Here is a 13,356-nt window from a genome sequence, read left to right on the forward strand (position 1 = left end):
TTAATGTGTGTGTGTGTGTGTGTGTGTGTGTGTGTGTGTGTGTGTGTGTCCTCAACGCCTCACATGGACTCTGCATCTGTAAGTAACTCACACACAAACATACACACGCACACACACAGTCGCCATCTTGGGAATGACATCAGCAAAATCCCAGACCCCAGGTAAGAACTTCCTGAATCCATCTGAGCTCATTGACTGTTAACCTTAAAAAACCTGATCGCCGTATTTATCGGCTGATTTTATTTGTTTTTGACATGAAATAACAATTCAAGGAGATTTTAAAAACAAAATGATTGCTCTCTGGCTGTAGTGGGTAACACTGTCGCCTCACAGCGAGAGGGTCCCGGGTTCGATTCCCGGGTTCGGGCTCCTTCTGTGTGGAATTTGCCTGTTCTCCCCGTGTTAGCGTGGGTTCTCTCCGGGTTCTCCGGCTTCCTCCCACAGTCCAAAGACATGCAGGATGGGGATAGGTTCATTGATGATCTAAATGTCCCGTAGGTGTGAATGTGAGTGTGAATGGTTGTTTGTCTCTACATGTCGGCCCTGTGATAGACTGGCGACCTGTCCAGGTGAACCCTGCCTTCACCCAATGACAGAATCCCCGCAACCCTGACTACAGGATAAGCGGTAAACAATGGATGGATGGATGTTTGCTCTCTGGTGGACACATTCTGTAACACAGGCAAACAATTATTTGTCTCTTGAGCTTGACCACATTATACAGCCCTGGATAAATTAAGAGGGGTTTTTTTAGGTATGTGTAAGAAAAATTTACATTTTTGTTCCATAAACTACTGACAACAATTCTTCCAAAATCAAAATATTGACATTTACATCATTTATTTTCACTGGTCTAAGAGACTATTTAAAGAGTTTATTTAGCTTTAGAAGGAGGAGCATTTTATCAACACATACAGTACAGGTACTCTTAACCCTTCAGTTTATCACAAAACATCAACACTTCTGGGGATACGTGGTTCTACCTGGACAAGGTGGTGATGAAAGGAACTAAATGTAGTGGAGTTTAATATTTACTCTGAGATGTCGTTGAGGAGAAGTAGAAAGTAGCAGAAATACTCGATTCAAGTAGAACAACATTTTACTTATTAAGTACAGTACTTAATTATTTAAGTATTGTACTAAAGTCAATGTATTTCATTACATCCCACCACCGTGAATCATTGGGAATCTGTACAAAGAAGCTGGTTACCAGACTAGACTTGTGTACTATTTGTGGATGTCAAGTCACCTCAGGTGATACTCGCGTGCTAATCGTCTCTGATCCTCACCCTGGCTTCATAACCTTAATGCCTGAAATGTTTATGTAGATCCAGGCCTCTAAGCCACTTAATATTGTAGGCCAATCTGTCCACACACACACACACTCAGGCAGCATTAATGCGATTACAGAGGTTCACCCAGTACTGAGGCTGAAACTGTGAGCCAGCGGAATATCAGCTTTCACTTTCCCTGCAGGTATCCTCATTCAACACACGAGCGCACAAACACTGCATTACAAACCAGCTCATCCCCCGACAATGAGCCCATGTACAAACCAACTGCAGGTGTGTTTTTGGATCTTACTTTCCAGAGATTCAAACAGGCAGTGAAAAGTGAAGCCAAATCAAGGGTGCCTTCAACATGCATTCTTTATAATGGAATGCATGTTGAGTTCTCAGAACTCAATTATCGTAAAGAAACACGTTGTCAGTTCTTAAGTTATTTTATTTTTCTTTGTGCACAAGGCAAGGCAATTTTATTTTTAAAGCACCAACAAGCTAATTCAAAGTGCTTTACATAAAACATCAAAAGCATTGGAAAGAAACCCATAAAAGGACATTTATATATATAAAATCAACATCAAAGGAATAGAAATTACAGAAATGAAAGACTCCTCTGCAGCCTTTTTGACAATATTTTTGTGACACCAGAGATAATAGATAAACACATCAGGTTTAGAAATGAGGTAACTGGTGATGTTAGCAGGTGAAGCTTGATCAGGAGAGGTTAACTATGGGTCAGAATTCCTCTAGAGTAATGGTAAAGAAAGCATTGGGGAATGTAAACAGGTTTAGTTGGATGTGATATTTCAGTTCTTTTCTAACTCATTGTTCTGTTTTTCTCTTAGGTTGTGAAGTCTGCATGGAAATATTAAAAGAAAATAAGGCAGTCATAGCACACAAGCATTTCCACTGAGACATGAAGAGCAGATTGCAGAATTTGAAATAAGGTAGGAAGCCACCAACATTCAAAGGCCCATGAACTGGCTCCAATATTGATTTTGTCTGCTGTCTGAAGTATAGGTGGGCTGCAGCACCTAACCTAACCTAAATCAGTGTGTCTGGGTTGTTGTCACAGAAGGGCATTATTCATCTGGCTCTACCCACTGTACCCATAGAGTCCAGTCCAGGGTGGAGCCTGTGTGAGTTAGAACGAAGAATATTGTAACCCTACTTCTATAACCACAGGCCCTCTACCAAGGGTCCGTGCCGCTCCTACGCTGCTCGCTGATGAGGGCTTAGGAAAGGTGTGCGTCCTTATATGCTGTCGGCTTTGCACATATGAGTAGACACATATGAGTAGACACATGTGAGTAGACACATTCCAGATGTTTTCAGTGGGGTTCAGGTCTGGAGATTAGGCTGGCCATGACAGGGTCTTGATCTGGTGGTCCTCCATCCACACCTTGATAGACCTGGCAGTGTGGCGTGGAGGATTGTCCTGCTGGAAGAACCAATGCTGAGTGTTGGGGAACATTTTCAGAGCAGAGGGAAGCAGCTTTTCTTCCAGGATGACCTTGTACAGGTGTCTTTGTGAAGGATGCTTGAATCATCAAGCATCCTTCACAAAGACAAACCTGCCTGATTCCAGTCTTCCTGAGGACCTCCAGATCATCACGATCCTCCACCTAATAACACAGTGGGTGTGAGACACTGTGGCTTGTAGGCCTCTTCAGGTCTCCGGCTAACCATAGGACCACCAGTTGGGCAAAGCTGAAATGTGGACTCATCAGAGGAGATGACCTTCCTCCAGTCCCCTAAGGTATGTTTCTTATGGTTTTTCTGGCTTTGCATTACTTGCATTACATGGAGCCTGTTCAACAGCTGGTTGCACCACCCTCAGCTGCCACAACTGCAATCATTGATTGCAATAACTGGCAATTAGTCTTTTACATCGATGTGGGATAATTTGGGCCCATTCCTCTTTGCAGAATTGTTTTAATTCAGCCACTTTGGACACTTTCTAAGCATGAACTGTCAATTTGAGGTCACACCACAGCATCCCAGATTTAAGTCAGGTCATAGGCCACTCCAAGACCTTCACTTTGGGTGTTTAGAGCCATTCAGAGGTGGACTTGCTTGTGTGCTTTCAATCATTATCCTGCTGCAGAACCCAACTCCTTCAGAGTTTTCTGGTAGAGAGCAGAATTCATGTTTGCTCCAGGTCCTGAAGCAGCAAAACAGCCATTTTTAAAGGCATTTATTAATAACTCTGACTTTTCTCAAATGTTTTCTTTGTGACTGTTTTTACTTTTTCTGTCCTGAATCTTATCTAAAATCTTATAAAAAGTAAAGTAATACTCATCATTCTTTAACCTCTACAGGCTTCTAGAAAATCTTTAAACAGGCCAATACACTGGTGGAATATAACTACATTTACTCAAGTACAATTTTGAGATACTTATACTTTATTGAGTATTTCTGTTTGATGCTTCTTTATACTTCTACTTCAATACATCATACATTCATCTAACAACATTTCCTTTGCAGATTAATAATAAAAAAATCAAACAACCAACCAATAACTGATGATGTGTTATTATACTGTATATTCAACTAAGACAGAAATAAACAAAGACAGACGGACGGACAGGCAGGCCTTGTTCCGCAACGCTTATAAAACAGCAGATGTAGGTGAGACTGATCTGAGCTGGCTGTATGTCTGACGGTGAGATTAGGACACTGTGTGTGTCTCTGGTTGTCTCATCTTGCTGCTTCAGCATGCTCTCACACACACACACACACACACACACACACACACACACACACACACAAACTAACTATCATTGTGTGTGTTAATCCGCTGCGTCTCTGACTTGAACACAAACCTACAATATTTTTCACTTATTTTATTTTTATTTTTTAAATATGACTATAAAGTAAACTAAAAAAAAGGAAATTACTGGATTTCCCCTCACAATGCCACACTCGGCAAACATCATTGTTATATCTATTGGCTCCCCAGCAAACCAGCCATTCTACTATAATTCTGACTTTTCTTAAATGTCTTTGTTTGTTTTTGTGGATGACTGGTTTTACTTTTCTGTCCTGGAAAAATCTAATAAAAAATAAGGTAATACTCATCATTCTTTAACCTCTTCAGGCTTCTTCAACTAAAAACTGATGTGTTATTATATATTAAACTAACCAGCAGTGTAATGATAATAAATATATATTAAAATAATATCATTGATGTTGCTTATTTTATCAACAAAAACAGATTCGATCTGAGAGTGATTTAATCAATAAGCCTATCAGCAGAAAATGAATAAGATAAAATTAATATCTTTGACTTTTGGAGTTTGGTTGAACAAACAACCCTTGGTATTTTAGTACATAACAACAAAAAAAACAATCATCAGTAGATGGTCATGTGATGTGATGTGATAATACAAAATGATTGTATAAAATAATATTAGAAATAATCCAAGTCAGACAGCCCATAACTGTAGTTATTTTTGTTGATAATAATTTCAAATGTTTTTAATCAGCAGGGAGGAGCCGCTGATGTGGCCCACATATGCCACTGTCCTAATCAATAGCGATGATAGAAGAAGAAGAAGAAGTCAATCCTCTGTTCAGACTGGTGATGCTTTATGCTGATTGGCTGATCCTCCAGGCCCCGCCTTTTCAGATAAGACAGATAAATATCACTGCAGACACCTCTGAGTTTCAGATGTCTGTATCAGCTATACATCCATCTGTCCCGACGCTCTGCAGGAAAGAAGAGGTCAGAGTTCACAGACACTCTTACTATTTACAACTTTGTCGTTGGACCTGAAAGCACCATCAGAAAATATTTTTTTACATGCTGAAAGCTGAGTGTTTGCACGCATTGCTGCAGCAGGCTCTTATTTTATTGTTCTGTTGGATTTGTGAAACACAGTAGGCGGAAGTTTTTGTTCATTGAAGCTGATCTGGAATCAGGTTCAGGATGGAGCTGAAGGACTTCTGTCTGATAGACGATTATAACTTCATCTGTCCACAGCGGTGAGAAACAAACAGCAGTCCACTCATTATTCATTTAAAAACGTTTATTTATGTATTTGGTTGTTTTGCTTTTTTTATTTAGAATTTCATAGTTAAGTCATTTCTGCAGCTGTAAAATTTCTCGCATTTCTTTTCCACATATAAACATAGATTCCAACTGTAGTACTATAAAGTATTCTCAGTAGCACGCTCACTACTAGTTTTAATAGCTGTAGTAGTTTTAGCACAAACATGAGCAGGTTTATCAAACATAGATAGTCAAATCCAACCAGTGGAGGAAGAAATATATAGATCTTTGCATACAATTACTAATACTACAACGTGCAAATACTCTGTTACAAGTAAAGGTCCTGCATTCGAAAGCATATTGAAGCAAGTCTGCAAATGTAACAGCATGTTTTGTATTAATAATAATTGGTGCATTAATGTTTTCAGTGCTTTAATGTTGCCATATTAGTTGCTATATTAGTAATCTAAATCTGTAAAGTAACTGAAACTGTAAAATAAATAAAAAAGTCCGGTATTTTTTGCATAACAGATTTTCTGTTTTAAATCCTGCATCATCTACACCCACGTTTACCTGCTTGCAGTTTTTAGGTTTTAATTAAACCCAAATCATGACCTTTATCTGAACCAAACAGAAACTGAGCTACATTGTTACATTACAAAACACACAGTGAACGCTATTTATTATTCAGCAAAATTATTGTTTCTACTTATGTTTTAATGCTAATACTTTAGTGAATTTTTGAAAGCAGGACTTTTATTTGTCATATTTTTATATACTGTATATACAGTGAGCTATATGACACAGTATTATATTCTGAAAATCGGTTTTACAATTATTAATCTCTTTGATTTCATATCTTCATCATTGCTGCTGATTGTTGAGCTTCAGCTGTTTAATCTCACACTTCTCTTCTTCCTCAGCCTCTTGGACTCCTCCTCCTCCTGCCCCGCTGATGAAGCTCAATCTCCGGCCTCCTTCCTCCAGTCCCCCCCACTCAGTCCCTCCTTCCTCCTGGACACCTCACACCAGACCTTTCTCCTCCCCAGCCCAACCTCCTCATCTTCCTCCTCCTCCTTCAGCCCCCTCTGTGGAGCACCAGAGCCCGACTCCCCAGCGGGATCTAGTTCCAGCGGAGGAAGTGTCAGGGGCAGTGCTGTGGTGTCGGAGGCTGTGCATTTTTCGACGGATTCGTTTTCAGCACAGGTGAAGAAGGTTTTTGATTTGATTGTGCCAATGAGCCACAAACAGACAAAATACAACATACAAATACTCACTATACCCTGAAATGTGAATTAATCTGTCGTTGAAAATAGTCCAGTCACTATTCCCTCCTGTTTGTTTGATAAAAACAGTGAATCACATATGCAAAGTTATGCCTTCAGAAGGAACCAATGGAGCTTTTGCAGCAGTGCAGATGATGAATGTTCAGACTTGAGTGTGTCTCCTCGATGCAGGTGGACTCCATCCTGAGGGGCGACTATCTGACACCTATGAGTGCTGTGGGGCCCAAGAGGCTCTGCCTGGTGTGTGGCGACTTGGCCTCCGGGTATCACTATGGCGTGGCGTCCTGCGAGGCCTGCAAGGCTTTTTTCAAGAGGACCATACAAGGTGAGAACCACAGTGTGTGTGTGTGTGTGTGTGTGTGTTGATCAATAAGTGAATTAATAGGCTGAGCTGATATCAATACAGCAGCAGTCACTGCATTGATTAGTGTGTGAAGCTACGAGCTCACACATCAGCTGCTGGTTTTGCAAACCAGCGTTCGACACTGAACTGCAGTGTATGTATTATGTAAAGTACAAGTAAAACTGTACTTGAGTATTTCATGCAACTTTATAGTTTAACTTAATCTTTAACACTTTTTGTATTAAGTAGTTCAGCTTTACAACATTAAAATGCTGCTTTAAGAAATGCATCAATAATAATATTCCAATAATTTTTATAGCATATATATATATATGACACTCTGTGTGGGTCATTTTGCATAATGAGTACTTTTGATTTTGATACTTTAAGTATATTTTGATGCTTCTGTATTTTCACTTGAGTGTGGTCTTGAATTAAGGACTTTTACTTGTAATGAAAACTTTAATACTGTAGTAATACTACTCTGACTTTAACTTTACTTTATTATAATTTTAAAAACTCAATTTTAAATACGTTTTATATGAAAAATGAAAAAGTAAAGTTGCTCAAATTCAACTGCTATTAAGTGACAATAATATAATACATAATTCTCACGTCAAAGTAAGGTTTCCAGAGATGAGCAGTGTGCCTCCGTGGCTTTCATCAATAGAATAGACAAGATAATGACATCCACGGAGGAAACAGACCCACAAACAAAATGGATATAATTTGTTTAATTCTAATATTGATCACATACGATAACCACAAATCATGTCTAATGATGGTTTATTACCCTCAAAACAAACCCAGCCATGTCACTGAGGGAGGATGTGATGGCATTGACCTTCCTGTTTGTGGTTACCTAGGCAACATCGAGTACAGCTGTCCGGTGATGAATGAGTGTGAGATCACCAAGCGGAGGAGGAAAGCCTGTCAGGCCTGCCGCTTCCAGAAATGTCTCCGGGCCGGTATGATGAGAGAGGGTACGCCACGTCCATCTGTCCATCAGTCTGTCAGGGAAGCCTCCCATGAGCCTTTGCAGTGTTGTTGAGCAGGAAGTGAATGTTAGTTTAGAGATAACGGAAAGTCACAGAGCTCCGTTTAAAGACTAAGAACTGACACAAAACAACTTCAAAGAGACTGAAAAGAACCACAAAGAGACACAAAATGACCACAAAGACTTAAAGCAACCACAACTCAAAACAATCACATAAACACAATACAAAATGACAACAAAGACACCACTCAACGGACTAAAAACAGCCTTCATAAAGACATAAAACAAACACATTGAGACTCATCATGACCACATAGCTTAAACTTAAAATGACCACAAAGAGAGAACAACCTCACAGAGACTCAACATCACTACGTTCAGGATCTTTCTTCAACTATCTGTAAGTCTGGGTGTGATCTCCTCTCTGTGCTGCAGGAGTTCGTATGGACCGAGTGAGAGGAGGAAGGCAGAAGTACAAGAGGCGGGTGGAGAGTGGACTGAGTTTCTACAGCAAAGCGCCGTACAGTCATCCTGCCAGCAGCCGTGAGTCCACATGAGGCTCCAGCATGAAGATCAAATCTGCACTCAATGAAAAGTACGTTATGTTATGAATCATTGCTTCATCATCTTTTAGGAAACAAGCTGGTTTCCCATTTGCTGCTGACAGAGCCCGCCCCATTGGCTGCCAATCAGGATGACTCGACCAATGACGACAGCCTCCGGACCCTGCTGACCCTCTGTGACCTCCTGAACCGGGAGCTGCTGGTTCTCATTGCCTGGGCCAAACAGATCCCAGGTACAAATCACCTGAAAGGCCTGTTGAAGACTTTTCACAATTTGCTGCAAGTTCGCTCAAGATCTTTATGAGATTTTCTTTTTATTATGTAGTCTCTTAATTGCAAGCTATTTTCTCACAGTTAGGAGATCTTTTGTCTGAATCACAAAAAAAGATTTTTGTTTTCTTTCAATTATGAGATTATTTTTTTTTTAAGATTTTTCTTCAAATAATTAAATATTTTAATCTATACTTGTAACATTTAAGTTTCATTCAGTTTTTCAGTTACCTTTCAAACATTTACATCCTCACTACTAATAAATAACAATCCTCCAAAATCACTGATACCCCTCAGGTTTCTCCAGGCTCTCGTTGGTCGACCAGATGTCGCTGCTGCAGAGCGGTTGGATGGAGGCGCTGCTGGTGGGCATTGCCTGGCGGTCGCAGGGCGCAGCGGGGAAGGAGCTTGTGTTTGCTGGGAACCTGCAGTTGGACGAGGCACAGTGTCGAGACTCGGGATTGGCCGACTTGTACGAGGCGCTACGTCACCTGACGTTAAAGTACGAGGCGATGAACCTGAGCCCCGAGGAGGTGGTGACGCTTAAGGCCATGGCACTCGCTAACTCTGGTACGCACATGTATACATACAATCCAGTGGTGGCTGTATCTGTAGTATTGATAGTATCTGAAGTATCCATATCGTATCGGTAGTATCGGTGGTATCGGTGGTATCGGTAGAAGTATCCATATCGGTAGTATCTGAAGTATGTGAAGTAGTAGTACCAAACTAAGAGGTTTTGAATGACATGTGTTTGAATTTCAAACAACAAAAAACAAACAACACACACTCAGTGTTTCTCTCCAGATCTGAGAAGGCAAACCTCACATGAGGGAGTATCTGCATTCTGATGCCCCCCCATCCTGCAAATCTGCCCCGACACACAAACCCTCAAAACAGAAGCAGCAGAAGGAAAACTGATATTGATTTACGACAAAGAGACAGGAGACGTTTGGGGGTTTGAACTTATTGATCACAGAGGAGTGCATATTGATATTGATCAGAGGCTGGGAGCTGAAGCATCACAGTATTGATTAGTTGAGTTACTATGTTCCAAGTCCTCTACACAAGTATTACCATGAAAGTATAAGTACTAAAAAGTATTATCCTCTTCATTAAAGTATCAGCAGTAAAAGTATACAAGTTTGTCCAGCTTCATTAAAGTATCAGAAGTGCAGGTAATATTTCCAGCTGCATTAAAGTATCAGAAGTACACTATACAAGTATTATCAGCTTCATGTAGTTTAAGTTTCAGCAGTAAAAGTGTAAATATATTATCAGCTTTGTTTAGTTAAAATATAATCAGTAAAAGTACAAACGTATTATCAGCTTCATGTAGTTAAATTATCAGCAGTAAAAGTACACATGTATTACCGGCTTATTTTAACTATCAGTAAAAGTACTACCGGTATACTAATACTTAAAGTATTATCAGATTCATGTAGTCAATGTATCAGAAGGAGTATAATTCGTATTAGTAGTTATTCGAGACGTGCCCATCATCCCCGTTGGTCCTTACTGAAACATTTCAAATGTAAATAACTTTAAATAAATACTTTAAAAACACGAATATGTAGTTTGATCAGTAAGTTAATCAGTTCATGGTCATCATGATGTTTCTGGAGCTCCGAGGAAGATGATGTTGATCAGGATACTTGTTAGGAGGATCAGTTGGTGTTGATGCTAATGACAACAGTGGAAGGATAACAGCGTGTTGATCAATAGCATCTATCTGGCTGAGTGCGTGATTGAATTAAACACTCCTGTTGATGCAGTGCATGATGGGACACTTCCAGCTGAAGTCTGGTCAGTCTCCCACTGTCTGAGCCTCAGATCAATAAAGTGTATTGATAGACTTAGTTCTGGATCCATAAACTGTTAACTGTCTGCTGGAGGACACAGTGTGTGTGTGTGTGTGTGTGTGTGTGTGTGTGTGTGTGTGTGTTCATGTATTTCAGCCTGATGTGTGTCTAAGTTCTGCCCATTAAGTGTTTAAACATCAATACTTTACACAATAGAAGATGATGTCTGAGTGTGTGTGTGTGTGTGTGTATGTGTCTGTGTGTGTGTGTGTGTGTGTGTGTCTGTGTGTGTGTGTCTGTGTGTGTGTGTGTATGTGTGTGTGTGTGTGTGTGTATGTTGACCTTTCTTTGACTGCCTCTTTGAATGACCTCAACAATCGTAACTATTTTATTTTGACGTTGTGTCTCTATTGTCTGGAAAGAATTCAGAAATAGAAATGTGTACGTTTAACAATATAAACAAAAACACAAGGAGAATTATAATTTGTATATTATTCATACAATATTTCACTTTACTAATAATCAGGCAGGAAATACCAAAACAATCTTAGCAAGAGCCTGCTACTGAAAACCCAATAAAGTGGACAGGCTGCACTCTCCGAATATTATACAAATATTTTATACATATTTTATAATATATTACACAAACTTATGTATTACACCTTAGCATACATACATTTATAAGCAGTATAACATTGGTTAATAACGTTACATAATGTAGCTATAATTAAGTGTTTATTAATGTAATATTATATATAATATGACTTCATGGGAGACATTATAATTGTTTATACAGCATCCTACACATATAATGTCAACAAGAGGAGTTGAAGTTAACAAATACATTAATAAACACAAGTAAAGTGTTACCTCAGTACAAACAATTAAAACAATAAAGATATAAATTAATACTTGACACAGATTATCTAATTTGAGAAGCTCGAACCAGAGAATATGTGACATATTTGCTTTAAGAAATGATGAAAATGATTCATTATCAAAATAGTAGCAGATGAATTTAATGTTGATCGACTAAACGATTACTTGAGTATTTTAGAGCTACAATTTGTATACTGTCCTAACATCGTCTGTCTGTGTCTGACCGTCAGATGCTGAGCCGGTGGACTGTCCAGACTCGGTGCAGAGGTTCCAGGATGGACTCCATGAAGCCCTGCAGGACTATGAGTCGTCCCGCAGAGAGCAGCGGCGGGCAGGCCGCCTGCTGATGAGCCTCCCCTTGCTGCGGGAGACGGCCGAACGAGCCGTGCAGGCCTTCCAGCGGCTGCACCGGCACCGCTGCATCCCCCTCCACAAACTGCTGCTGGAGATGCTTGATGCCAAGGCCTAAACACGTGTCATCACTCAGAGGCCACCTTCATCATCATCATCATCATCATCATCATCATCAGAGGAAGAGGAGTACACTGGCCTGAGAATTAAGACTTGAAACAGGTTCCAGAAAAAAGCTGATGATCCACCTTGACATGACAATACATGAAAAAGACGTGAAAATAAACGCACAAATAAGAAAAGTATTATTCATAACTTAGCTACACAAAAATATACACAAAATGTTTAAGAGTAATGTTCAAAGCTTGATAATGTCCAGTCAGCCATTTGACAGGGCAACTCTACTGTATATGTCTGAATGGTCTTACAGATGTTATTTAGTTTAGTACATGGAGAACAAAATGCTGTACGATGGTTCAACCAGACTGACAACAGAAAGCGACAAAGATCCGTCTGAGAAACAATTGGATAAGAATAGAAGAAAGAAACTGGAAGTTTAACAGGAACAGCTTCCTATTTCAGTGTCCAGTGTTTCACAATAATGCAGCCTAGAACAAACTGGAATTTACTTCAGCAAAGCACTTCTTTCCCTGCAAATTAGAAAGGTCAGCACAATTAGAATGTCAGCAAATCCTACTATCACATTCAGTCAGTGGACTAACTTATAATATTTAGAGCACAGGTGCATCATTCATCAAGGGTAAACAAATTCAACATCCAAGTGCAAATGTCACTTGTCATGTGACGCTGTGGGGACATCCACAAATTGGAGCTATTTCACATAGAAAACATCTGGTGTGTGATTTTTACTGGTTTTATCTATTAGTATCATGATTATTGAAGGGAAGAAGAAGAAGAACATAACAGCCGATCGATGCTTAACAAACTCACCTTCATCCTCCATCTTGAACACCATCATTGCCATCGTCTGAACCTGCACAGATTTTCCTAAAGTTTAGATTTTGTATCTATTTCTGTTAAAGATGTATTTATTTTTCTAATGTGAACTTTTTCTCTGAGTGTAATGTGTGTTTGAGTGTGAGCTGGTTTACCTTGAAAGGACTAGGGCCGATGTCGTTTTAACGTTGAAGACTTTCAATTCGTAGTTCAAATACCAAACAGAGATGATCGTTTATTGGCTGCTGATTAGTTATTTTAAGTCAGCTGTTAACCGACTAGTTTATTTGCTTTTTTTACATGCTTTTGGAATTAAAACACGATTTTCAAATGAGTCAGTTGTACAAAGTTTGCTTAGAGAACATCTGATCCATATCAAACACACTTCATAACAACGTGTTCACTACATTCACTCTGAGCTGTTTACATGACTGGGATTAATACAATGTAATATTAAATACACAAAACAACCTAACCTAAACATGATGAGTTAAGAGCCGCAAATGTTGCATTCACAAGCCCTAGGAAGCATGGTTTCTCAAATGAAAGAAAGCAATCACATTAATTAAGAATTTATTTAAAAAATCTGTAAAAACTTGGACTGCAACTAACTTCAACTGTTTACATGATC

General features: G+C 39.4%; 1 protein-coding gene across 1 annotated transcript; it reads left to right on the forward strand.

Moving 5' to 3' along the window:
- The first annotated feature begins 4,949 nt into the window (after positions 1 to 4,949).
- esrrd (estrogen-related receptor delta) lies at positions 4,950 to 13,059 on the forward strand. Its single transcript, XM_084020440.1, has 8 exons — positions 4,950 to 5,270; positions 6,201 to 6,483; positions 6,735 to 6,888; positions 7,773 to 7,889; positions 8,339 to 8,446; positions 8,538 to 8,699; positions 9,034 to 9,306; positions 11,648 to 13,059. Exons 1-8 carry the CDS (start codon positions 5,215 to 5,217, stop codon positions 11,884 to 11,886), a joined length of 1,392 nt encoding a protein of 463 aa, XP_083876566.1. The 5' UTR covers positions 4,950 to 5,214; the 3' UTR covers positions 11,887 to 13,059.
- The last annotated feature ends 297 nt before the right edge of the window (positions 13,060 to 13,356 follow it).

This window comes from Eutrigla gurnardus (genome assembly GCF_963514095.1).
Source record: "Eutrigla gurnardus genome assembly, chromosome: 10".
Taxonomy (NCBI): domain Eukaryota; kingdom Metazoa; phylum Chordata; class Actinopteri; order Perciformes; family Triglidae; genus Eutrigla; species Eutrigla gurnardus.

Excerpts from the sequence above, each read along its gene's own strand:
- esrrd (XM_084020440.1), top strand. The coding sequence starts at position 5,215 with ATGGAGCTGAAGGACTTCTGTCTGATAGACGATTATAACTTCATCTGT. Across the intron at positions 5,271-6,200 it reads AACTTCATCTGTCCACAGCG|CCTCTTGGACTCCTCCTCCT; the intron begins GTGAGAAACAAA and ends CTTCTTCCTCAG. Across the intron at positions 8,447-8,537 it reads CAGTCATCCTGCCAGCAGCC|GAAACAAGCTGGTTTCCCAT; the intron begins GTGAGTCCACAT and ends ATCATCTTTTAG.